At 40.3% G+C, this 26,415-nt stretch overlaps 1 protein-coding gene across 1 annotated transcript in view; it reads right to left on the bottom strand.

Moving 5' to 3' along the window:
- Positions 1-26,415, bottom strand: part of NEO1 (neogenin 1) — a 187,651-nt gene that overhangs the window by 67,458 nt on the left and 93,778 nt on the right. The window contains exons 9-11 of the mRNA XM_043980302.1: positions 6,589-6,743; positions 4,052-4,200; positions 3,482-3,620 (exon numbers count right to left, since the gene is read on the bottom strand). Of these exons, the coding sequence (XP_043836237.1) occupies positions 3,482-3,620; positions 4,052-4,200; positions 6,589-6,743 (443 nt within the window). The remainder of the gene's footprint in view (positions 1-3,481; positions 3,621-4,051; positions 4,201-6,588; positions 6,744-26,415) is intronic.

Below are 26,415 nucleotides of genomic sequence, written 5' to 3'. Positions count from 1 at the left end.
CATGACAAGTAGCTTTCCTGATCTCAATGAGGCCCTGCCAGATAAGTGGCAATCTTGTTTTTCCCTTACTGACTCTGTAACCACTTACCACATAGATCACAAACTGTCCCCTTTCTCCAAACCACCTCTATCACTTCCTCTCTATTTCTTCTCAGCAAAGGATCTCCTCTGTCACTGGGTCTCTCTTTCCCCTATTTCATAACCTTAAATGCCCTTCTATCTTTCCCCTTCTGTCCTCCTTTCTCCCTGACAAGTGCAACCCCTTCACTTGTGCTTTTCATTCTGCTCTGTCATCTCCTTCAGTGCTTGCCCCCTTGATTATTCTCTTCATTCTTTCCTTACCTACCTACTGGCTCCATCCCCATTAGCTACAAATATACTCAGTCTCTCCATTGTTAAAAACCCTCATAGGACCTTGCTGTTCCCTCATATGTAATCTTCTATCACTTCTGCCTTTCAAAGTTATACTTCTACTAAGGGTCTTCTTTGTGTCTACTTCCTCCTCCTAGTTATTCTCAATCCCTTGAAATCATACCCCTCATCTTACACTGTTCTGCCCAAGGTTACCAATTATCTCAACCATCTTACTTAAACCCTTCTGTGCTTCTGGGACACTTCTTCCCCTGTAATGCTTCATTACCAGACTCCCATTCACTAAGAGTGGGCACCCCTGAGGTTCTGCCAGAGTCCTGGACCATTCTCTTTTCATGCTCTCCCCCATCGTGATCTCCCCCAGTCCCATGGCTTAAATATGATTCTGAAATGTACACCCTCCTATGAACAGTGTGATAGAGTGATATCTGCCTCTAATATTTCTTTTGAAGTAGAGTTCTGCATTACCAACTGCCCAAAGGGCAGCTCTAACTGAATGCCCCGAGAGCACACAAAGCTCACAAATGGAATTCATGACACAGGGTTTCCGAAAAGCCTTACTACAGGTGTAAGCTTTAATAACCTGAGAAGCATGAAGTGCTAAAAATGTGCAAAAACTATCAAGTGAAAGTTTAATTGCTTGAATTTATTTTAGTTTTGAAAAGTAAATTTTTGGTGCTCACAAGACAGAACACCCTATCATGATGCACTTTGTGCGTAGGACTTTCTGGATGGCATGTTCTTGGTCTGAGAGGTAGCTCAGCAGCGCTGCTCCTCTCACATGGCCACCTTGGTCTCTGATCTATCTCCATGAGACTTTTTCTTGTGTGGCCACGTTCAGACTGTTGTGTATGCATCCAAACCTCATTCTTTGTATTAAAAGGGCAATCCTTACATTCGGTGGATCTGCAGCTCATGAAAGTTTTTACAAAGTTTAAAACCAACTAGAGAAATCTTTAGCTAGCACAAGAAGGTAGATAGGTTTCGTTTTAATGAGAAATATCAATATTTAAAAACTTAAATAATTAATCCTTCAAATTATAAAAAGTTAATAATGTTTCTATTTCTGAAGTTCTTAAAGGTTAAACCTGCAGTAAGACTTTTGGGACACCCTGCATTTCCCTCCCAATGAGTTGCACTGGAGTCACTCCTGACCATGCTCTCTTCCTCACCTCTCCTAGACTCTCTCTCTTCTCAAGTCTTGTTGAGTCTATCTACTTTCATCTTCTGTCTTGCATCCATCTATCCTGCACTCGTAGCCACTACAGCCTAGCTCAAGGTGATACTGCTTTTCACTTGGAATATTGCAACTTTCCTAAATGGAGATGTTGTCCTGCTTCCAGTCCCTCCCCAATCATTGGATTGCTGTCTGCCACACAGCAGTCAGTGACAGGTCTAAGTCACAGTTTCCTGACCCCAAAGGGCTTACCATTACCTTTAGGATAAAACTCAAAACGCTTGGCTGGAATTTAAGTCATCCACCCCTTGTTTGCCACCCACCTTTCTAGATGGATGTCACATCATTTCCCTTCATGAACAGTGTATTCTGGCCAAGCTGACTTGCGAGCTGTTTCTACTAGGCAGAATTTCATCTCTCGCCTGTTCTCCTGCCCAGGTGGCCCCCCATGCCCGGGATGCCCTGTCTCCTACCTCTGCTTCTCTGAACACCCAGCTCTGCCCATGACAGCTCCTGTGTCATCTCTCATATGAACAAACTGACGCTCCTGACTTTCCACTCAAATCTGCCAGTCATGTTCATAGCATCTCCCTCTCCAAATGACTTTATTCAGCCTTGCACACACCTTGTATCTATTCAGCTGTGCACGTACGGTATCCTTCAGGAGAATGGACGCTTCCTGACAGAAGGCAGAGTTCCATTCTGTCTTTAGAGTCAGAGGGTCATAGGCCTTCAAGGTCTTCCAGTCCAATTCTTTTCTAGAGCAGAGAACTCAGCGAAGTGCCCAAGGTCACACAGGTACTAAGCTCAGAGGTGGGAATGGATCCCAGGTTTTTTACCCTCAGAACTAGACCATGTTCCTCCAGCATCAAAGACCGTGACTGTGGACACCGAGATTTTACAGAACAGTTCTCTGGGGAGCAGCACTGAGAAGGACCTCATTAGGCAGCTTCAAATGGAAACTGAGGGAAAGGAAGTGACTTGTCTAGGGCTCTACAGCTTGAGCAGAATTCAGGAGGGAGTCTGCTGATCCCTAGGTCGGCAGGCATGAGTTGCACCACCTTGCCACTCAGAGACAACAACTCCAAGTCATCCCTGCCTCAAATAAGTTTAGGACTGTGCACATAGGAGGCACTTGGTAAATGTTTCCTCAATTAAACTAGAGCCCCCAGAACCGTACAGCATCTGGCAAAAATGGGTGCTCTTTATAGTAACATTAATTAATATATCAGTCCTTTCAGTTAGTTGTGTTTTGTTGGCAAAGATACTGGAGCTGTTTGGTATTTCCTTCTCCAGCTCATTTTACAGATGATGAAAGGAGGTTAAGGGACTTGCCTAGGGTCACAGTCAATAAGTGATTGAGGTCAGATTTGAACTTAGGAAGAGGAGCCTTCCTGACTCCAGGCCCAGCACTCTATCCACTAGGGCCCTAGTTGCTTTGTTTATATTGAAATGGATACATTTAGCTTACAGCTATTGGTAAGAGTTTGTTCAAGGCGATATTTCACATCCTCCACTTGAAAACATTTCAATATACACACGGGCATTGTTATATGACAGACTATTTGGCTCAAAAGCTGAAGAAAAAACCTTCAAGCTTTCAAAGGGCACATATATAAACACGAATACTACAATACACACAGAAATTTTAAACAAAATATTTTCCAGGCTATTAGAATCCACTGTTACTGACCTTTGGGCAATTTTGATGGGAAAGTAGCCATAAACGATGAGTACTATTTTCCAAGAAAAATCTCATAAAGATCTGGTTAGCATGCAAGAAGCTTGATTGCTGGGCAAAAAAGGGTCAGTCTTAGAGCAATTGCAGCAGACGGGGTCTGTGTGGTGAACCAGCAGAGCTTTTCCTTGAGCATACATACAAAAAGCCAAGAACAGTACGTACCGAATGTCCAAAGGAAACGAATAACTTACCATCTGATAATGTTCGAACAACAACGTCTTGTGTGGAGACACCAGGACCATGTTTATTATAGGCTACTACTCGGAAACTATACTCTGTGTATTTTTTCAATCCATTAATGGTGTAGGAGCGACTTCCAACATCAACATCCTGTCCATAAAGAAAAATAACCCATACATCCATATCAAGCCAAAATAAATACTGCAGCTAAATAAACCTCCCAGACAAAGCACATGTCCTACATTTTGTGTGAGGAGGCACTGAGTTTTCTTTTTATATGAAAACACTTCTTGACAAAAGATGGTGACAGAGTATAAATAATGATTATTGGAAATATGGCTTCAAGTTTAGCAATAGCTCACTATGACTGGCGAAACATCAAAGATTAAAAAGTAGCAGGCAGAGAAAGACTCTCTTCCTACATGGGTTCTCTATTTATTATTATTATTATTATTATTCACCAATCTGAAACCATGCTGTCTCTGTACACCACTTTCTATAAAACTGTTACCCAAGTGAATGTTTGGCATCTGCAATACTGCCCTTATTTCAGACTCCATTTACAGATGGCTACATCATACCTGCTCATTGTCTGCCCCCTTTTCCATGTAGTACAACTTGTAATTCTGAATTTCCCCATTGCCAGACAAAGGTGTTTCCCATGTGACAGTGATTGAGGTAGGTGAACTAGCATATGCGCGGATGTTCGGTGCTGGGCCCGGGAGCTGAACTGAAATGAAAGTAGCAAGAAATAGAAAAAAAAAAAAGAGTAAACTCATTGAGTTTACCAATTTATTTTTTCTCTCATTAGTATAAGGCTTATGTCAAAAAAAAAAAAGGAAAAAACAAAATAAAACAAAACTTGGAAAGCAACTGGCCTGCATGAAATATGATTAGCCAATGAATTTCTAACTACAAAGCTGTGATCCTAAGCTTTAAGATAAATACTCTTTTTATTTTTTTATTTATTTAGGGTTTTGGTTTTTTTTGGTGAGGCAATTGGGGTTAAGTGACTTGCCCAGGGTCACACAGCTAGTAAGTGTCAAGGGTCTGAGGCTGAATTTGAACCCAGGTCCTCCTGAATCCAGGGCCAGTGTTCTATCCACTGCGCCACCTAGCTGCCCCAGATAAATACCCTTTTTAAAGGGAAAGTATATTAAGTATCTTTCTTTGTTAGTAAATGATGAAAATCATTACTTTGGAAAGTATCTTATAATTCAAAAACATTACTTTAAATTGTGACCTTGAATTATACTGAACGTGCATGATGGTCTTGTTTTCCATAGTAGATGTGGTTAGGGTCCACACATCCTGAATTTCAACCTAACTATTCTATTTATTAAGGAACTGTGGAGTTGGGGAGGTATTGTATCTTATAAATGATTAGGGAAAATAATTTCTCTTTGATTACATGCAAATAACTTGACTCAAAGACTCTGGAAGCCTATAAAGGGAGTTTTCTTGCAAAGGGAGAATGTGTGATTAAGCTTTTTATGTGATATTTTACAATGAAATTTGAATGATTCTCTTCTCAATGAATGCCAAAACATAAATAGTTTTCAAAAGGACAACAACATTAAGTTGATTGGTTTAATTGAAAAGGCAAAGAAGAAACAGAATAGTGTAGGGGAAAAAGTTAATCTGAAGTCTGAGAATCTGAGTCTTTAGCTTTGCAACTTGCTATCGATGTGACTTTAGATAAATCATTTTCCTTTTTTGGGTTTCAATTCTCTCCTCTGAGAAGAATGTTTAATCTATCTATTTTGCCTTATGTATCAATTTATCCATCCTTCTATCACATCCATTCATCTAGCCATCAATCCATCTATCATGTTCTATCATGCTTTATCTGTCTAGCTATACATCCATCAATCTATCTATCAATTTAGCTATCATACTTTATCACTCTATATCTATCTAAACTATCGCTAGCTAGCTAGCTTTATTTATTGCTACGTATCATACCCTATCTCATTCTATCTACATGCTTTATATTTATCTATCATCTACATATCTATCATGCTTTCCATATTACTATCTATCCTATGTCTATCTATCATGTTTTATCTACCACTATCCATCTATCTATATGCCTTACCTATCTATCCATCTTCAAATGAGAGAAGTAGACTAGATGATGCCTGGGTCTCTTTTAGTTTGGGCACTATATGATTCTAAGATGCTAATATTTCTTTCTCTTCCTAATTTAGCTCCTCAAAAAATTTTGGAGATAAACCACAGAATTTCATATTGTTCTAGACCATTTTATATGACATTAATTCATGGACAGCAGATTTATATATTGGAAATTGCATAGTAAAAAATGTTATGCAGCAAGTTTTTCCCATCTGGAGTTTGAAATGTACAACTAGTTCAAGGATATGTGTAGATATATCTTTGTACTTCTTTTCCTAAGAATATTTTTTTTAAATTACTTGAGCTAGTTCTAAAACAGAAGCTTACTATTTACAGTAGAAAACAATTAATAAAACTACATTTCCAAATGGACTTGATTTAGACACTGTAATCTTTTAAAGAAGTGCTCAATCACAGGATAATCAGTAATGATAAAGGATTGCAGTATAAACAATTATGTGATAATTAGAAAATGTTAATGAAGCACCCTTATTCTGACAAACATACTAATGGCACAACAGATATACAAAGAATCATATTTGATTCACAAGCTTAAACTGAAGGGGGGCCTTAGATATCACTTGGGCCAATGCTCTCATTTTTAAATGAGCAAACTGGAGTTCAGAGTTGAAGTGACCTACTCAGAGTGACACAGCTCACTAGGGACCAGCCCTGGGCTGGGTCTCTGCTCACTCAGGAGCGTGCCCTCCTGCTACAATCTTGCCAGTCTGATTCCCAGAGTTACATTGAAAGTGAAAATAGTTGGGAGAATGTCTTCTCAACTCTTCTGACATTTGTGATGTATTAGCATGTGATCTGACCAAGAATTTCCTTTGACCATAATTGTCCCATATGATTTGGATTATAAGCTTCCTGAAGTTAGACAATGTGTTTCTTCATTTTCCCACAGTGTCCAGCACAGGTCTGAGTATACCAAGGACTTCTCCCTAGGGACAGCTTCAATGATGTTCATGAGGCTTACCCTCAGGCTGAGTCTCTACTCGCAGAGGAAGTGACCGCTCTCCGGAGCCATGTCTATTATGTGCCACAACTCTGAAGATATACACTGTCTCTGGCATCAGGTTTTGAATGGTTACTTGCATTTCCCCTGGATGGCTGGTATTTTCAATCCGTTCACTTTAGGAAAAGAATTTAGGAAGATAAAAGAAAAGAATCACAATATCTATTGGACATTTTCTAAAATGTGCAGGTTAATTTTTTTTTTTTTCAGTGAGGCAATTGGGGTTAAGTGACTTGCCCAGGGTCACACAGCTAGTAAGTATTAAGTGTCTGAGGCCGGATTTGAACTCAGGTACTCCTGACTCCAGGGCCGGTGCTCTATCCACTGCACCACCTAGCTGCCCCAGGTTAATTTTTATTACATTTGAACAAACATTAAATGTGAAGTAGCTCATACTCAAAATAACACCCAAACTTCAAATAACAGGCAGTGTGTTTCTCCATGAGGAGAAAAACTCAGGGGGAAATGGGGTACTGTCAGACAGAAATGTTTAACACATTTGCTAATCTGCCGGGAATAGTTTTTACTTGGAGAGCTCAAAGGCTCTGACACATAATCTCGATTTCCATTCTGAAAAGAACAGAGCTCCACTTGGCATTGTTTTTCTTTTTTCAAAATTCAATTTTATTTCCAGTTCCTAATTCTCTCCCTCTCACCCTCCCTACCCATTAAGAAAATAGGAAAAATGAAAGTCATTACAAATGTGTATAGCTAAGCAAAACAAACTCCCTCATAGCCAAGTCTCTCTCTCTCTCTCTCTCTCTCTCTCACACACACACACACACACACACACACACACACACACACACACAATCAGGTAGATCTCCAACAGAGTAGTTTTCCTTGCCCACATTGCTAGAGGCAGCTTAACTCTCAAGAGAAGCCCCATTCTCAGCTTTTACTTCTCTCCCTGGAGGAAGGGTTGTAGAGAATTAGTCTACCTCCTCATTCAGTGTCCACCAATCGGGGTTGTCTTTTGCTTGTCAGGGGAGGTCCCAATAATGTACAGTCAGGAAGACAGACAGGGACTTAAACTGCCTTGGGATGCTTCTTTGGGGTATTTGGTCACAGAGAGAAAGTACTGGCCTCAATTTGTGATTATTTGATGCCATAATTAATAAATTGATTTTTCACACCCCAAATTTCTTCTCTCAGAATTTTATATGCCACAGTTGTGTATCTGATCTGCTCCACTTATCAACCTCTATTCCTCACATGGTACAAAATTGTTTTAATGATTGTGGATTTATAATATAGTTAGTTTTAGATCAAGTGCTGCCAGGCCCCCTTCCTTTCCATTTTTTTCTCCTCAATAATCTTGACCTTTTTTTTTTTTTTTTTTTTGCGGGGCAGTGGGGGTTAAGTGACTTGCCCACGGTCACACAGCTAGTAAGTGTCAAGTGTCTGAGGCCGGATTTGAACTCAGGAACTCCTGAATCCAGGGCCGGTGCTTTATCCACTGCGCCACCTAGCCGCCCCCTAATCTTGACCTTTTAAAATTCCTCCATATGAATGAAAAAAATTTTTTTTCTAGCACTCTAAAGTAAATAATTTTGGAGTCTGTTATGGTACTGAACAAATAAATTAATTAAGGTATTACTGGCATTTTTATTATATTGATTTGGCCTATGAGCAATTTATATTTTTTCAATTATTTATATGTTTTTATTTGTATAAAATGTATTTTATACTTGTGTACATATAGCTTTTGTATGTATCTTGGCAGATAAGGTGATCAAGTATTTTATATTTTTGTAGTTACTTAAAATGGAATTTATTTCCATTTCTTCCTGTTGGTTCTTGTTGGTGATATATAGAAATATTGATTATTTGTGTGGGTTTATTTTTTATCCTGGAATTTTGCTGAAGTGTTTTCAATTTTTTAATTTTATAGGGTTCTCTAAGTCAACCATCATATAGTGGGAAAAGGTGATAATTTTGTTTCTTCTTTGCCTATACATTTTTCCTTCCATTTCTTTTTCTTGCCTCATTGCTATAGCTAGCATTTCTAGCACTAAATTGAATAGTAATCCTTGTTTTACTCCTAATCTTATCAGAAAGGTCTCTATAGCTTATCTATCCCCATTACAAATAATGTTGGCTCTTGGTTTTAGCTAGACAGTTGTTGTTGTTGTTGGTCCTTCATTCTAAAAAAGGACCATGACATTGGGGTGATGTTATGACTTGCAGTGAATTGGATCTAAGTGAGGAAGGGCCATGCAAAGTCACCAGCCTCACCCTCTCCTCCAGAGCCATCTGGGTCCAATGGTAAGATATCCATTAGGACAACTGGAGAGGGCCCTGGATGTTTAAGGCAATTGGAGTTAAGGGACTTGCCCAGGAACACACAGCTAGTAAGTGTCTGAGGTCAAATCTGAACTCAGGTCCTCTTGACTCTAGGGCCAGTGCTTTATTCAATGCACCACCTAGTGGCTACTAGATAGATAATAAAGATCATTTTAAAGAAAGATCCTTTTATTCCTATGCTTTCTAGTTTGTCTTTTAAACAGAAATGGGTATGTCTTGTCAAAAGCTTTTCCTGGATCTATTGATATAATAATTTTTCTTATTAATATGGTCAATTATATTTATAATTTCCTACTATTGAGCCAGCCCTGTATTCCTGGTATAAATCCAGCCTGATGATAGTATGCAATGTTTGTGATATTTTGCTATAGTTGCCTTATTTTTTTATTTAAAAGGTACGGTTTTTCTCAGCTTGTGCATCTTATTCATTTTTAGAAGGATTTCATTAGCAGCAAAGGGAACCATGAGCTCTAGTTCACCAATTTCCATCTAAAAGGTACAAGATTCTGATGAGCAACTATAATTGCCTGAACCATGCACGTTCTCTATTTGTTAGTTAGAAAGATAGATGTATGTGGTGGAAAAAAAAGACCAGCTAACTACAAAGCTGTAAAACAATTCTGAACAATTTGAAAAGGCCAGTAAAATGAGACCATTTTGAAAAGGCTTGGCAAATTCTCTCCAGTAGATACCTTGAAGTCAATTGATTCTATTGGATTTAAAAGAGAAAAGACCAAAACGAATAGACAAAGTAAATTAGGGATTACTTAAAAAAGACAAAGAGTAGTTGCCAGGCTATTTCCTGGGCTTGGTCAACATTTAGCATAATATCCTACATTGGGCACTGAAGAGCCAACAAAGAAGACAAGACATGGGAACTCTTCTTATCAATGCCCTGTTTGTTCCCTCTCCTTGGATGGATGCAGATTTCGCATCACTCCTTTTCCCATACCCACTATATCAGGAAGGAATTCAGCGACCCCATTACACTCTGATCCTCAGGTTCACTTCTTCCTTTCCAATAGTAAGCAGTGAAAAACCTGTTCACTCCTTCATTCATCTTCTCCACAGACAGCTCCACTTCCATGAGAATAGTCGATGAAAGTGTGAAGTCCATAATGGTTTATTAAGCACCTATTACATTCATAGCACTGTGCCAGATAATGGGGAAGCAGCGATAGAAAATGAGAATAGGGAGATGAGACATAGAGACAAATAATTATTTTCTAATTTAAATGATAATTAAGTGCAAAGGCATCATTGTGGCATTTGATTTTGAAAGAAGAGAAAGGCATCCATCCATGGAGAGAGCTTTCAATCATGAAGGCAAGAGGGAGGACCCAAGGCTGAAGAACACTGATGGAGAGATGCGGATCCTGCAGTTTGGCTGGCGCACAGAATGCTGAAGAGGAATATGGGAACCAATGAGGCTGGAAAGTCAGCTTGGCTCCAGGTTACTGAATAGAAATTTAGAAAGTTTGTATTTTATTTGATAGACAATGAGAACTAACTCAAGGTTTCTGAGCAGGAATAATTATAGGATTAGACTTAGATATGAGGCCAGTTACTCTGAAAGGGGTGAAAAATCTCAGATGACACGATTTGATCTGGAATGTTTTTGTATTCAAGAGAGGAGAGGCTAGAGGTAGCAGACTCAGTTCAGACAAGAGGTAATGAGGGTCTGAACTATAGTAGTGGCAGTGGTGGCTAAAAAGAGAGGAAAGATATGATATATATTTGGAGGAAGAATAACTGGAATAAAATAACAGATTGAATATTGGGGTGAGGAAGAGGGAACGGATCAAGAATGAATTATAAGTTTTAAGACTAGATGACTAAGAGTGGTATCTTATTGAAACTTTCTGACTCATTATCCAATAGTTAGCCCACTCCTATTCCCTCCTATTCTCCCCATCGCTGCGAGACCGAATTCCTAAGTTGCTGAAGAACCTTCTGAGTTTGTCTCTTTATTCAATTCCTATCTGTTCCACCTTAGCTACAAAGGGATGGTCATACTCTTGATCTCGCCATTATCCACAAGCATTCCACTTCCTTATTCAAGAGCTCTGAATATCCTTCATCTGATGACATTTTATCTTTCCATCTCTCTCCATGTCAGCCTCCCCTTAAACCTTCTCTTCCACCCCAGGGCAACAGTCGATCCCTTGGTGCCTCAGTACGATCCCAGGCCATTCCACCTCCTCAGGCCACCTCTCCTCCTTTCTAATCTTGGCCTCCTGGTGCACCCGTCCCACTCTTTGCTATCCACTGATTTCTGAATCCCTTGTTTCCTTCTTCTAGAAATAACATCTTGTAAAGTCCTAACCCTGGACCACTCTCCCCATCTACCTTCTCTGGTCCAACTAACATACTGTTGAATGGTGCTAGTAGAAATCACGAAGCCGTACTGACTTGGGCGCACTACAAACTGTCCCATCAAATAGAAACTGGGATTGTTACTGCAACAAGGCAATCCTACTACTCCTTCCTATGTGCTTGGCATACACTAGGTGCTTAATAAATGTGTGTTGCCTTGACTAATTGATTCCCTGTTTCACTAACTACAGGAGCTATTCCAAACCATTTCTTCTCTCCTCAGCCTCCCATGGTACTTCCTCCCCACACCCTCTCTGATGAAGACTCAGATTCACATTTGAAATAATGGAAGCCTTTCCTCCAGATTACCCCTTGTTTCTCTTCGTTATCTCACATCCTGCTCACATCATTCCTCACTCTCTTATTCACTCTTGCCTCAGAAGATGAGGTATCCCTTTTGCTGCTCACGTCAGTCTTCTCCAGTAGACTGACCTAAGCATCATTATTACTCTCTAATCTTTTGTCTCCATTGTTTCTCTCCCTCCTCTTTACAAACACATCTAAGGAGGCCTCATTCATTAGAAGAAAAAAAAAGCTCCACTAGATACAAATGGTTTTTTGGGGGGAGGGGCAGAGCAATGAGGGTTAAGTGACTTGTCCAGGGTCACAGAGCTAGCCAAGTATCAAGTGTCTGAGGCCAGATTTGAACTCAGGTCCTCCTGAATCCAGGACTGGTGCTTTATCCACTGCACCACCCATCTGCCTCTTGAGTCCCCATTTCCTAATAAGTAATTATTAATTGCTTATTGATTGGAAGTGGAAAGTTTTACCTTGATACTTGGAATGACCCTGACAAATGATATGCAACTAGCAAAGAAAATTAAAATGTAATGTAACTACCTAATAAGGTAGGGACAGAAAAGTTTTCAAAAAGGCCTGGGAGTATGTATGTATGCATGCATGCATATACACATATACATACATTTTTTCCACATGCATATATGAAAAAACCTCAAAGTAAAAATTTTTAAAGTCCCACATGATCCATCTTTGGGAACTGTGAACCATAAAAAAGAAACATCTGGAGTCATCTCGAGGAAGAAAATAGGGGCTTCCTTTAGGATTATGCCCAAATGAGAGATCTAAAGCAAAACAGAGTAACCAGAAACTCTTACTCTGAGCAATATATATTTTTATTTTACTATGTTAATAGTTAATGATACTCCTCTCATTTTATAATTGTCTCCATACAATGCCACCTATCTCTCTTACTAACTTTCGAAAATAGAAAGTTTTAGTTTGCTCAGAAAAAAATGATATGAAAACCAAGGAAATAATCAGGACAAAATCAGCAAGTCACAGATTCTGAAAGTCTAAAGGGATCTCCATGGTCACCCAGTTCAGCCCATACACACGGGCAAGGGAAATTCTTCCTAAGTCACAATAGCTGTTCAGCCTCTGCTTGAAGCTGCCCAAGAAGAGGGCTGTCACAGCCTCTCACAGCGACGTGCTCTGTCTGTCAGGAAGCTGACATCTGCCTCTCTACAACTTCCTCCCACCATTTTGGGTTCCGCCCTTTGAAGCCAAGCAGCAGAAGTCTGATCCGTCCAGCACGTGACAGCACCTTCCTATGCTTGAAGATGCTCTCATTTGTCTGAGGAACACATGGAGTTCCTCCAGCCAACCTTTGCCAGGGAATCAATGCCCCTCAGCCTGGTTGCCCTCTTCTGGACACTTTAGTTCATCACTACTCTTAAACCAGAGTGCCCAGGAGAGAACAAGATGCTTGAGAGGAGGCCTGACAAAAGCAGAGTCCACTAAGACCATCCCCTCCCTATTCCTGCAAGTGCTGCCTCTCTTAATGCCCCCCCCCCCCCCGCGTACATCAGCTTCTGTGGCTGCCACATCACACCAGTGACTCATAATGAGCTTGCAGCTCACTACAACCCCCAGATTGCCTTTAAAACAACTGCCGTCTAACCAGGCCTTGCCAATATTATATTTGTAAAGTTGGGTTTTTGCACTCAAGAGCAAGACTTCATATTTATCCTTAATAGATGTACCCTATTGCTCTAGTTGGTCAAAATCCTTTGAATCTTGACTCTGTCATCAATGATGTCCCTCCAAGTTTTGTGTCACCTGCAAACATCATGAGTACATCATCTATACCATTTTTTTTTTTGGCAGGGCAATGAGGGTTAAGTGACTTGCCCAGGGTCACACAGCTAGTAAGTGTCAAGTGTCTGAGGCCAGATTTGAACTCAGGTCTTCCTGAATCCAGGGCCGATGCTTTATCCACTACGCCACCTAGCCTTCCCCCATCTATACCATTATACAAGTCATTGATGAGCAGCATGTATGTCCTGCCAAGGAGAACCATTAATAACTACTTTCTAAGTCCAGAATCCAAGCAGCTATGAATCTGTCAGCATTATCATCTAATCTATCTTTCCATCTTTTCCAAAGGAATAGTATAAAACAGGGCAGCTAAGTGGCACAGTGGATAGAGTGCTGGGAAGACCTCAGTTTAAATCTGGCCTCACAGAAAGACCCTGAGCAAGTCATTTAACCCTGTTTGCCTCAGTTTCTTTGTCTACAAGATGAGCTGGAGAAGGAAAGAGCAAATCACTCCAGTATCTCTGCCAAGAAAAACCAAAATGGGGTCACAAAGAATTGGAAACAACTAACTAAAAAACAACAACATGAGATTTTATCAAAAGCTAAGCAAAAATTATATCCATGACACTTCTCTAATCTGTTGGTTTAGTAATTTTGTCAAAAAGTGAAATAAGCTTAGTCTAGCATGAGCTGAAGGAGCCAGAGTGGTATCCAAATTATAGATGTTTGAATACTCGAGCTTACTGGCCTATACTTTACAGACTCTGTTTTCTTCCTATTTTGAAAAGCAGAAGAATATTTGCTGCTGTTAAATTTAGAATTCTTAATCCCTAGAATTAAAATCTTTATTTTAAAAATTTAAATATTTTATTTTGATTTTTGTGTTTCATTGAAACTTACTTAAGCCTAGACATCTAAGGATGTTAATTTTTCTTACTGTTTATGAATCTTATACAACTCCTCAAGATCATTTTCTTACTCTAATTTTTTAGCCAAGACTTTAATCCTACTTTATTTTTATTTACCACCTTTCTCTGAGGAGGTTGTGCCTAACATCTAATTAATTTCCTGGGAAGTGAAGAGGGAGAAAGAAAAGATAAATCTGCAAATGTGATATTCTCTTTAGTTAAAACCTCTAACTTGCCCAAAAAGTTGGAATGGGGGGAGAGGAAGAAGGAAACACCAGAAAGTTATCTCTATGTCTTGAGTGTTCTTACATCAAAATCACATCTGGTAAAAATGACTTATATATACTGGATAGTACTATATAATACAATTTCTTTTATTTGGCCCGAAAATTCAGGTAGACATATTTTTTCTTAATTCTAGGATTAAAAATTTTTTTAAAGATTAGTCAAAAGTTTTTAGCCTTTTAAATACTTACCAAAATTCAGTGGAAAATGAAATTAACCCTGCAACTCACACCTACTCAGCATCCCCTGCCCCTGGGGTTTCTCCTTTCCTCTCACCGGAGAGAGTAGAGATCCCCCTTTATCTTCTACCTTTTAATGGTGCCACTCAGGTTATTTACCTCTCATCATTTCTCTTCCTGCTGACCTTCTCAAATTTTTTTTGGGGGGGGGCAGGGCAATGAGGGTTAAATGACTTGCCCAGGGTCACACAGCTAGTAAGTGTCAAGTGTCTGAGGTTGGATTTGAACTCGGGTCCTCCTGAATACAGGGCCAATGCTTTATTCACTTTGCCACCTAGCTGCCCCAATGACCTTCTCAATTTTATATATATTCCCTAGAAATCCATCAGTCTACAAGATGAAAAAAAAATCAACTCTAGGGGCAGGTAGGTGGTGTAGCACCGGCCCTGGAGTCAGAAGAATCTGAGTTCAAATCTGGCCTCAGACATTTATTAACTGTATGACCCACGGCAAGTCACTTAACCTGATTTCTACCCCTCCGCAACCCCCCCCCCTAAAAAAAGGAAAATGAAATCAACTCTGTAACTCTCCTCTCCTCAGATCACTTCCCAATCTGGCAACAGGACTTCATCATGCTCCCCCAGGTAATCTCCTCCCTCCCCTTTTAATTTGTTTTTAAAATATGCTGTCTAAAAAGGAAAGTAATAAATGTTGGAGAAGCTGTGGAAAAATTGGAACACTCATGAATTGTTGGTGGAGCTGTGAACTGATCCAACCATTCTGGAGAGCAATTTGGAATTATGCCCAAAGGGCTATAAAGCTGTGCATACCCTTTGACCCAGCAATACCACTTTTGGGTCTTTTCCCCAAAGAGATCATGGAAAAGGGAAAAGGACCCACATGTACAAAAATATTTATAGCTGCTCTTTTGTGGTGGCAAGAAATTGGAAATTGAGGGGCTGCCCATCAATTGGGGAACGGCTGAACAAGTTGTGGTATATGAATGTAATGGAATTCTATTGTGCTATAAGAAACAATGAGCAGGAGGAGTTCAGAGAAACCTGGAAGGACTTGCATGAACTGATGATGAGTGAGATGAGCAGAACCAGAAGAACACTGTACATAGTATCATCAACATTATGTGCTGATCAACTGTGATGGACTAGATTCTTCTCACCAATCCAACGGTATAAGAAAGTTCCAAAGGACTTATGATGGAAAAGGCTCTCCAAATCCAGAAAAAAATTGTGAAATATGGATGCTGATTGAACCATACTATTTCTTTTGTTTTTGGTGCTGTTGTTTTTCTTTTTTGAGGTTTTTCCTTTTTGCTCTGATTTTTCTCTTATAACATGACTAATACAGAAATATGTTTAATGTTATTATACATATATAACCTATATCAGATTTACCTGCTGTCTAGGGGAGGGCGAAAAATTTGAAATTGGAAATTTTATAAAAACGAATGTTGAAAACTATCTCTACATGCAACTGGAAAATAATAAAATACTTTTATTTTTAAAAAATAATAAAATAAAATAAAATAAATGAAAAAAAATGTTGCCTCCTCTATTAGAATATTGATCTCCTTGAGGGCAGAGACCACCATGCCTTTCTTTGTATGCCCAGAGCTTAATGTAGAGTCTGGAACAGAACGGGTGCTTAATAAACGTTTACTGACTTGACTGAATGTACGGGTGGGCAAGATGGTGCAGGGCTTTCCGTCTCTCCCCTTTTCTACCTACTTTACTTTTTTTGTTTGTTTGTTTGTTTTTTGCAGGGCAATGAGGGTTAAGTGACTTGCCCGGGGTCACACAGCTAGTAAGTGTCAAGTGTCTGAGGCCAGATTTGAACTCAGGTACTCCTGAATCCAGGGCCGGTGCTTTACCACTGCGCCATCTAGCTGCCCCACCTACTTTATTTTTATCTTCATAGCAGAAGTCTCAAATTGTTTCTCATCATCCATTATCCCCATTCTGCCTTTGGCCCATATGGGCAGTCCCTACTTATGTGTCACTGCTCTGTAGTCTACTGATCCACTCGTAACTTTTTAAACAGCTACATATTATTTTTTACTAACTTGATTATAGGCTTTTGCCAATGCCTGAACATAGGAAAGTAGAAATGTTTTGCCAGGATATAGCCGTTTTTGTTTGTTTGTTTTTTGGGGGGTTTTTTTGCGTTTTTTTTGGTGAGGCAGTTGGGGTTAAGTGACTTGCCCAGGGTAACACAGCTAGTAAGTGTTAAGTGTCTGAGGCTGGATTTAAACCTCAGGTCCTCCTGAATCCAGGGCCGGTGCTGTATCCACTTTGCCACCTAGCTGCCCCCCAGGATATAGTCTTGAATTTTGTCTAAGCAATGCTACTGACATGGGCCTAAGATCAATCAGAAGGGTTTTTTCCTATAAGAAACAAAACCAAAGATGCAGCAAGGCCTGGAACCTCTTCCTGTGAAAAATGTTCGATCTGCCAGATAACAGGACAGCAAGAAGCCAAACGTTAAAAGGTGTGCTAATACCTGTCAGGAGATGGAGAAAATCCCAGGGGACAAGGTTATCACAGTCCCAAAGCCATAACCTTTGACCCCAGAGCTCAGGAAATGTAATACCAAGTGCTTCAGTATCTGGTGTCAAGTCCCCCCTCCCCCTGTTTCCCCTTCACATCTATCTATAAAATCTTTGCCCTTCCTGAGGTCTTTTGAGGAAATTCTTTCAAACTCTTTTTTCCTCCCTGAGAGGCCGTCTCTGACTTCCCTCTCAGTCACCTTCGCAAGTGCCAAATAAAGATTACTTTAATTCTGATTGGACTGTGTATGAGAATGTAATTCTTTACTGAGGAATACCTAAGAACCACCCCAACCCTTCCTCCCCTTTGTGTCACTATGAAAAAAAAATCCATGTAATACTTTTCAATAGTTTGAAGTACATCGATAATGGCCTACAGAGCATCAACTAGGGTTTGTGGCATTGAGAGTAACAAAAAATTCAGTCAACAAACACGAATGAGCTTTTGGTACATGTCAGTCACTGAGGCCACAAAAAAGAACCATTTCTACACTAAGGGGCTCCTACTTGATGGGGCAGACAACAAATAGGAAGGCCAGGAGATGGAGGGGAGGATTCCATGCAGGGAAGACAACCAATGAAAATGCAGTCAGGAGTTGGAGTATGCTGTGTACCCACAAGAAGGCCAGTGTTAGTGGTTTACATGGAAAGGAGTAAAGATGGGAAGGAAGAAACGGGACAACTTGTAAAGGGCTTCAAAAAGAAGCTTTTTATTTGATCCTGGTGATTAGCAAGGAACGCTCAGAGTTCACTGTGTGTGGGGAAGAGGGGTGGGAGGTCAGATCTACCCTTTAGGAAGATCCCTTTAGCAGATCAGTGGAAGATGGACTAAAATAGGGAGAGACTTGAGGTTACATCAACCACAAGACCACTGCAATAGCCCAGGCATGGTACCAATGTGGTGGCTGTGGGACTGGAGAGAAGGGGAGGGACATAAAACAAACATGTGAAGGCAGAAATAACAAGACTTAGCAACAGACTGGCCATGTGAGCTCAGTGTCAGGGAAGCGTCTGATATGACACGGAGGCAAAAGATAATGAGTCTTGTTTTGGATATGTTGAGTTGGAGAAGTCTACTGGTAACTAGCTGAAGAGGAGAGACAATGGATTTGAGAATCATTTGTACAGAGACAGCAACGGAATGCATGGGAAATTGTGAGATCTCCAAACAAGACAGCAGAGAGGGAACAGAGAATGCCAGAGGTGGGGGAGAATCCCGGTTAGTATCAATGTCCTGCATGAAGATCTAGCAAACGAGACCAAGATGGAATGGACGGACAGGAAGAAAAGAACCAGGAGAGTGCGGTGTTAGGAAAAGGGAGAGAGAAGAGCAGATCTAGAAGAGGATGATCAAAAGTGGTAAAGGCTGCAGAGAGGTCAAGACAGATAATAGTCACGGGTAACTCTGGAGAGAGAAGTTCATGTTCAGTGAGGAGGGTGTAAAAGAGTGAGAAAAAAAGAAATGGCAGCACCAACTGCAGAAGATTTTCTCAAGTTTAATCGCAAAAGGAAGGAAAGATATGACATGGCAGCTAGTGGGGATAGGTGGTTTTTTAAGGATGGGAGAGATGATGGCCCTTTTGTGGGCAGCAGGATCAGCCAGTAAACAGAGACTGAAGATGAGTGACAGAATGGAGATGATAGAGGGGGCAATGTGCTGGACGGAACGGGGCCATTTGTGCATGCAGAGGGGCTTGTCTTGGTAAGGAGATGGGCTACCTCTTCACATGAGACAGGATGAAGGAACAAATAGGGCAGAAGCCACCTGAGTGATAAAATGAAGCAGGTGAGAAGAGAGAGAGCTCTAGGCAAATGGCCTCAATGTTTGGGGTAAGGAAGGGTCCTCAATTGTAGAAGTGTAGGGAGGAGTGCCCAGGGAAATGTGAGGAGTGATTAAAGGGTTCCCTGGTTATTTAACTGATTTGATACTTACTGTGCAGCTAGACTGAAGAGGTAAGAGAAGATAACAAGAAGACGTGCTGGGCCGCCTCTTACTTTAAAAACTGCTCTTCAATGGGGAAAACAAAAAACAAAAACAACCCCCCCTCCAAACTATTGTGGTATTTTGATAATAGCTCTGAGTTGAACAAATATTTTTCAACTCCCTTGCTTTCCACAAGGATTTATTGAGAGAAGAAACAATGTAATGACTACTCTTTGCTCTTAATGGCTTTATTTAAGAGACCATGACCATTCTAATCATCCTGTCAAAAGTACTGCTCAATTTTAAACAGACAAATAAGTTACTGTTAATTAAATACTTAAAGCTTATTATTGGGCGTATATTAGTTATGAGCCAAATTTATAACAGTTAAAATTTACTTTTAAGTGCTTATATACTAGGCCTCCTTGAATAATTAATGGACACAAGCATATTCATGGCTGTTTTGGACCTGGGAAATACTTTCATTATTTTAAATTATCAGAAGTTTATAGTTGTTGTATCTTTTATTTCCATGTCATGGTACTGGTCACGGTCATGATTTATTTGATGACAAGGCCCTGGTCAGCAATACAATTGACAGTTTTGAAATGATTCCTCAGGGAAAATATAATCCATTTTACTATAATGATTCACTGTGGGACGGTGTATTTCAGCCAAAAATGGGTATTCTCACTTTAACTGAGAGTAGAAATTTGGATAATCTAATAATAATCATCTCATTCTGGCACATGATTTCTCTTTGGATTTGGGAGATTTAGGAAGTAGGTGCACTGCTTGTCTCTCTTCCCCCCACATACAGATGTCCTTATACATGGAACCTGAGTTCTAAAATGTGCACAAGATGGTTTCATACAACCACAGAATTAGAGTCAGAAGGATATTAAAGGCCTGACAGTCTATTTGCCCAATTTTACAGATGAGAAACTAAGGAACAGAAAAGTTAAGTGACTTGTCCAGGGTCACAGAACAAGTAAATGTCCAAGGCAACATTTGAACTGAGGTCTCCTTGACTCTGAATTCAGTGCTCCAGCTGTTATTTCCCATTGCTTTATTATCTGATTCCAAAGTTAAATAAGGAAGGGGAATTCAGATATATAATGAGTAGTCCAGGAATAATAAGCAGCTCTGCCCAGGAGGGCTCTCAAGAAGACAATCCACAGATAAAAATTCCAGAGTTGAATATAACTCTATTCTTAAGAATGTTCCCACTAAGGAAAAGAAAAAGGGTCTGGGTAATGTTTGCTCTTTTAAGAAAATCAGTAAAATGGGGCATGATGCAATGTTTAGCCTTGGTTAATGTGTTCACCAAAAAGTCACGGTTAAATTAAACTTTAACTAGTTTTATAAATAAGCAAATTCAAGAAGCAAGACTCCATGAGGGTTATTTTGGGATGAGCCGCATTTAAGAGCCAATGGCAGGATCTGCGGCCTGGCATGGCATGCCTGCCTATCTCACCAGCAGAGGGCAAACAGCCCCCCGTGCTGCCAAACTGCCATGGAAAACCCTCACATGCCAACAGCTTATACAGACTCATTTATCTTGCTCATCACCTTTCCCCTCCTATCTTGTGAAAGGAATGTTTTTCCAAAGACTAAAATATGATTTAAAGAAACATCGTGGAGCAGCTAGGTGGCACAGTGGATAGAGCACTGGCCCTGGAGTCAGGAGGACCTGAGTTCAAATCCGGCCTCAGACACTTGACACTTACTGGCTGTGTGACCCTGGGCACTGTCACTTAACCCCAACTGCCTCACCAAAAAAACAAAAGAAACCTCGCAGGAGTGAACTGATGACAACTCCACACTCACAAATGTGTATTCACATGCAAAAATATTTTGGGGTGAACACATTTTACTAGCTTTGAAGAAAAAAAAGTTAAGAGCATTTTAAGAGACTTTAACAAATTATTCATACAGTTTTTCTTTTTTGGCTAAAATGTTGATCTAGAAAATGCTAGTTACTTGTGCTAAGGACCTGTAGAGTTCTGAAGTAATTGCTAAGTTCTTCCCTTCTATAATTAGTTTGTTAAAATATATTGAGATCGCCTGAGTGGCTGACTCTGCTGGGAATCCCTTGCTTTTCCCAGGGGCTTCTTCTACCTTATGAGTTCTGACGTGTTTAGGTAGGCATAATAAGTAGGGAACAGATGATGAATAGAATTCCATTACTAAGCAAAACTCAACGGCTGCCCTTCCATACAATTCATGTAAATTAAAATTGGCAGCTCAGTTTTGAAGATTTAGGTCAGAAATCCAACTGCAGAGCAACATCTCACACACTTGCAGAACAAATTGGAGGCAAAGGCTAGACTTTAATTAATCATGCCAAGATGTTCATGAAATTGTGGGCAAGGAAGAGGAGACAGATATATAGGCATAAAGAGATATCTCCATCTGTTTATCCAGGGCTCCGAGAACCTGCATTAGTGAGGGTGGGAGATAACGTGAACAAACCTGAGGGCTCTGATGCATAAACAGTGGCTTCTAGCTCTGGAAGCAAGAACAAGCAGCAAATCTGAATTTTCTGTTCCTTTCCTCCACCTTCTACATCTAAACAGTCCTATCGAGTATTTTCACCCTTTTCTGGATCTTCCGAGAAAGAAAAAAAGAAGGAGCTCTGAGCCAAGGGAGCCGAAGCTGATGCAGGAATTACTTTAGCAGCAAACCATAAAAGCAGGCTGCTCCAATAAGGGCTCCCTAAGGGAAAGTATCCATGTTCAGAGCTGGAAGACACAGAAAAAAGGTTTTTCTAGCTTGATATTTCAGTCATGTTTTACCTCTGAAATAGGTAGGACTCCAAGGCACAGTTCAAGGTGAGTTATACAAGAGAATTCTAATAAAATTTTAGGCAATCAGGGTTCTATTAATCTGTAATTGGTCATTAAAAGGGGGTAGGAAGGTTAAAGAGAAGTGCTTAAGGATGGGAAAAGGAGTCAGGACCTGAGTTTTAATCACAGCTATGCTACCATCAATCAATCAGTCAATCAAGTATTTGTTAAGCATCTACCATGGGTCACTGTGTGAGATGCTGGGGATACAACTACAAAGAATGAAATGACACATCCTCAAAATGATGATTGATTGCTATATGTTAAAGAAGGTGGGGGGCAGCTAGGTGGTGCAGTGGATAAAGCACTGGCTCTAGATTCAGGAGGACTTGAGTTCACTCAACTCAGACACTTGACACTTACTAGCTGTGTGACCCTGGGCAAGGAGACTGGTGAAAAAAGAGAACTGATCAAGAGGTTTGGGCAAAGGGATTTTGAGTTGAAAATAAGGGAAAAGGAAACACACGATGAATGGCCTCAATTTTAAGAAAATTAAAAGAGAGGATAGGGTGAAGGAGAAGAGGTGGGGGTCGGGGGATAGGGTGGGTGGGGTGGGTTCTTTAGGAGGAAGTAGGCTTAGAATAGCTTCTGAGGGGAGTAAAACAGGGAACCAATTAGAGAGGAATAAAAGAGTTGCCCTACTGCAGTGAGGCACAGCTGAAGCTGGATAACATGAATTTGCAATGTACCCAGTCATGCAACTGTGGGGTTTCCTCTAGCTTCTTTCAGTGGCTCATGAGTGGGTGCAGAAGTAACAGATGGTGGGAGCAACCAAGGGCTGAGGTTGGACAAGAGATTCATGAGCTGAGGACAGTGCAAAGTCGAGACGGGCTGAGGTTGGAGGAGGAAGCAAGTGAAGTTAGAGAATTAAATAATGCTCAATAATTTCCCTCCTATTCACTTTTTATTTTGTTTTGTTTTTGTTTTTGTTGGGCAATGAGGGTGGTTAAGTGACTTGCCCAGGGTCACACAACTAGTAAGTGTCAAGAGTCTGAGGTTGGATTTGAACTCAGGTCCTCCTGAATCCAGGGTCAGTGGTTAATCCACTGAGCCACCTAGCTGCCCCACTCCTATTCATTTTGTAACTCAATACTTACCATTCAAATCCTCAATCTCTTACAATGTGGCTTCCACTCCAACCAGCTTCTTTAAAATGCCCTGTCCTACATCATTGGTTATCCCATTATTGTTCAATTCAATGGTCTTCTCTCAGTGTCCATACTCGATGACTTCTCTGCAGTGTGCCAGTAAGTGCTTTTTTGTGACCCTGCAGGTAATGGTTCTCTCTTCTCTGAAACTGACTCCTTTTTGGTATCCTTTGCAGAGTCATCATCCATGATCTAACGATCTAACACCCCAACTCACCCCCAATGTGGGGGTGTCCCTACATGCTTTATCTTGGGCCCTTTCCACTTCTCAAGGGTCTAATGAGCACCAGTCAGTTACCTCTATATAGATGACTTCCAAGTAATCATATCCAGCCTTCATCTTCCTCCTCACTTCCAGTATTACAACTGTACACTCGACACATGCAGAGCACACTATTTGTTCTCCTAAATGCAACCCTCTTCCTGACATCCCTATTAATGCTGTGCATACCCTCATTCATCTAGTTACCCAGGTTCACAACCTAAAACTCATCCTTGACTTTTTACTTTCAGCCCTACCTCAAAGCCAATCAATAGCTAAATCCTGTTGATTCCACCTTCTCAATATCTCTCACAAACACTCCATTTATTCTACTTATATCACTCCTATTCAAATTTAGGCCCTTATCATGTCTTCCCAGAACTCTTACAATAGCCTCTTTCTTGAGCAGTCAGTCAGTCAGTCAGTTAGTTATCCAGTGAAATAGCATTTATTAAACTCTGAGAGAACGTTGAGCACTATGCTATGTGGTGGGGATACTAAGAAAGGCAAAAAAGCGCCCCTGTTCTCAAGAGGCTCACAGTCTAAGGTGGGGGAAGGGGGAGATAACATGAACATAACTAGGGACAAAGAAGATAAATACAGGCTAAATTGGGAGTATTCTTAGGAGGGGCCACTAAGATTAAGGGGCACTGGAAAAGACTTCTTGTAGAATGTGGGACTTTAGCTGAGACTTGAAAGAAACCAGGAGGCAGAGATGGGAAGGTGGGCATTGACATGGTCAGGCCTATGTTTTAAGAAGATCAATCTGATAGCACTGAATGGGGAGACTGAGACAGGGATACCAACCAGCAGGTTATTGCATTAGTCAAAGCATGAGGTGATAAGAGCCTACATCAGAGTAGCTGCAGTATCTGAGGAAAGAAGAGGTTGAAAAACTAAAAACAAGACTTGACGACTGTCTGGATAGGGGTCATGAGGGAGAACGAAGAGTCGAGGATGACACCTAAGTTGGGACAATGATGGTACCCTTAACGGTAAGAGAGACTCTAGGAAGAGAGGAGCAAACTCGCTGTGGGAGGAAGAGGGTTGTGAATCCAGCTTTGGACATGTTGGGGTTAAGACGTCTATGAGAGATCCAGTGTGAAGTGTCTGACGATGTGAGATTGGGAGTTAGGGCTGGATAAATAACTCTGTGAATTGTTTCTACAGAAGGACAACTGAGTCAACAGGAGCTGATGAGATGATGAAGCAAAAAAGCATCAAGGCAGAAGAGGGTGCGTGACTGCTTTGGAGGGCTCCCAGAGGTAGTGGGCGTGACACAGATGAAGGTCCGGAAAAGGAGACACAGAATAACTGGTCAGGCAAGTAGGAGGGAAATGAAGAAAAGGGTGAGCAACAATGTCACAGGCTGCAGAGGTCAAGAAGGATGAGGGCTGAGAAAAGGCCATCAGATATGACAATTACAAGTTCATTAGTACTCTGGGTGAAGATTAAAGCACCCTTTTTGCACTTGTGTGTTTTGCCACATAGCTAATACGGAAATGCTTTACACGACTTCACATATATGATCACTATCCTATGGCTTGCCTTTTCAAGGGTTAGAGGAGGGATGAGAGGAAGGAAAAGAATTTGGAACGCAAAATTTAAAAAATATGAATGTTTAAAAAATGTTTAAATGTAATTAAGAAATATTTAATGAACTAAGTAACATGTATTTTCAGAAAGAAACTACAAATATGACAAATGAAGAGAAGCACAGCTATAAGAAATGACGAGTAGGATGACTTCAGGAAAACTTGAAAAGACTTAGATGAATTGATGCAAAGTGAAGTGAGCAGAACCAGAACACTGTGCATAAGTAACAGCAATATTATACAATGATCAACTGTGAATGACTTAGCTACTCTTTTTAAAACAATAATCTAAGATAATTACAAAGGACTCGTGATGAAAACATGTTATCCACATTCAGAGAAAGAACTGGTAGAGTATGAATGCAAATCAAAACATGCTGTGTCTCACTTTATTTTTTTCATGGCTTTTTTTTCCAGGGGGTCATGTTTCACAACGTGGCTAATATGAAAATATGTTTTGCCTGACTGCACATGTATAACCTATATCAAACTGCTTACTGTCTCAGGGAGGGGGAGAAAAGGAAAGAATTTGGAACTCAAAATTTTAAAAAATGAATGTTAAAAATTGTTTTACATGTAATTGGGCAAAAATAAAATACTATTAAAAATATAGAGAACCACAGAAAGAAAAAAGTTCATTAGTAACTTTGGAGAAAAGTTTCAATTTTATGATGAGTTTGTAAATCAGACTGCAAAGAGTTAAAGAGAATAAGAGAAAAGGAAAGTAGAAGCACCTATCGCAGACAGCCTTCTCAAGATTTTAGTCAAAAAAGGAAGAAAATATAAGATGATAAATTAATCAAGTGAGATATTTTTAAGCATGGGGAAGATATGGGCATGTTTGAAGGTAGTAGACTGGGAACAACTGAAGATTAGAAAAAGTAGGGATGACAGAGGAGATGGAATAGGATCACTTGTACATGTCAAAGTGAAATAAGAGGCAAGGTTCCCAGATGAGGGGGTAGTGGGAGGTTTGAGAAAGGATAACAAATTTGGAAAATACTCTTTGGTGAGTGAGATAATGAATCAATCATAGAATCAAAAGGACTGCCTTATTGCAGTGAGGGCCCAGTTGGGATTATATCATCTAAATTGGTAATGGGCCTAGTGAGCAAGGTTTTCTTTTTCTATCTTCATTTAGCACCGTGTAAGTAGGATCAAATGCAGGGGATGGTGGGAGTAATCCAAGGCTGGTGAATGGAAGGGCAAGATTTCTGATAGGAAACACACAATGTAGAGCTGAATGGGTCTCCCTTCAATTTCTCCCTGCTCTAGTCCATCTTCCATACTGTCGAGTTAACATTCCCAAAGTACAGGTTTGACTGTCATTTCTC

The sequence above is a fragment of the Dromiciops gliroides genome, chromosome 2 (assembly GCF_019393635.1).
Source record: "Dromiciops gliroides isolate mDroGli1 chromosome 2, mDroGli1.pri, whole genome shotgun sequence".
In the NCBI taxonomy this organism is placed as follows: Eukaryota; Metazoa; Chordata; class Mammalia; order Microbiotheria; family Microbiotheriidae; genus Dromiciops; species Dromiciops gliroides.
Note: the sequence above shows the minus strand (reverse complement) of the source record. Positions and strands in the feature narration are given on the sequence as shown.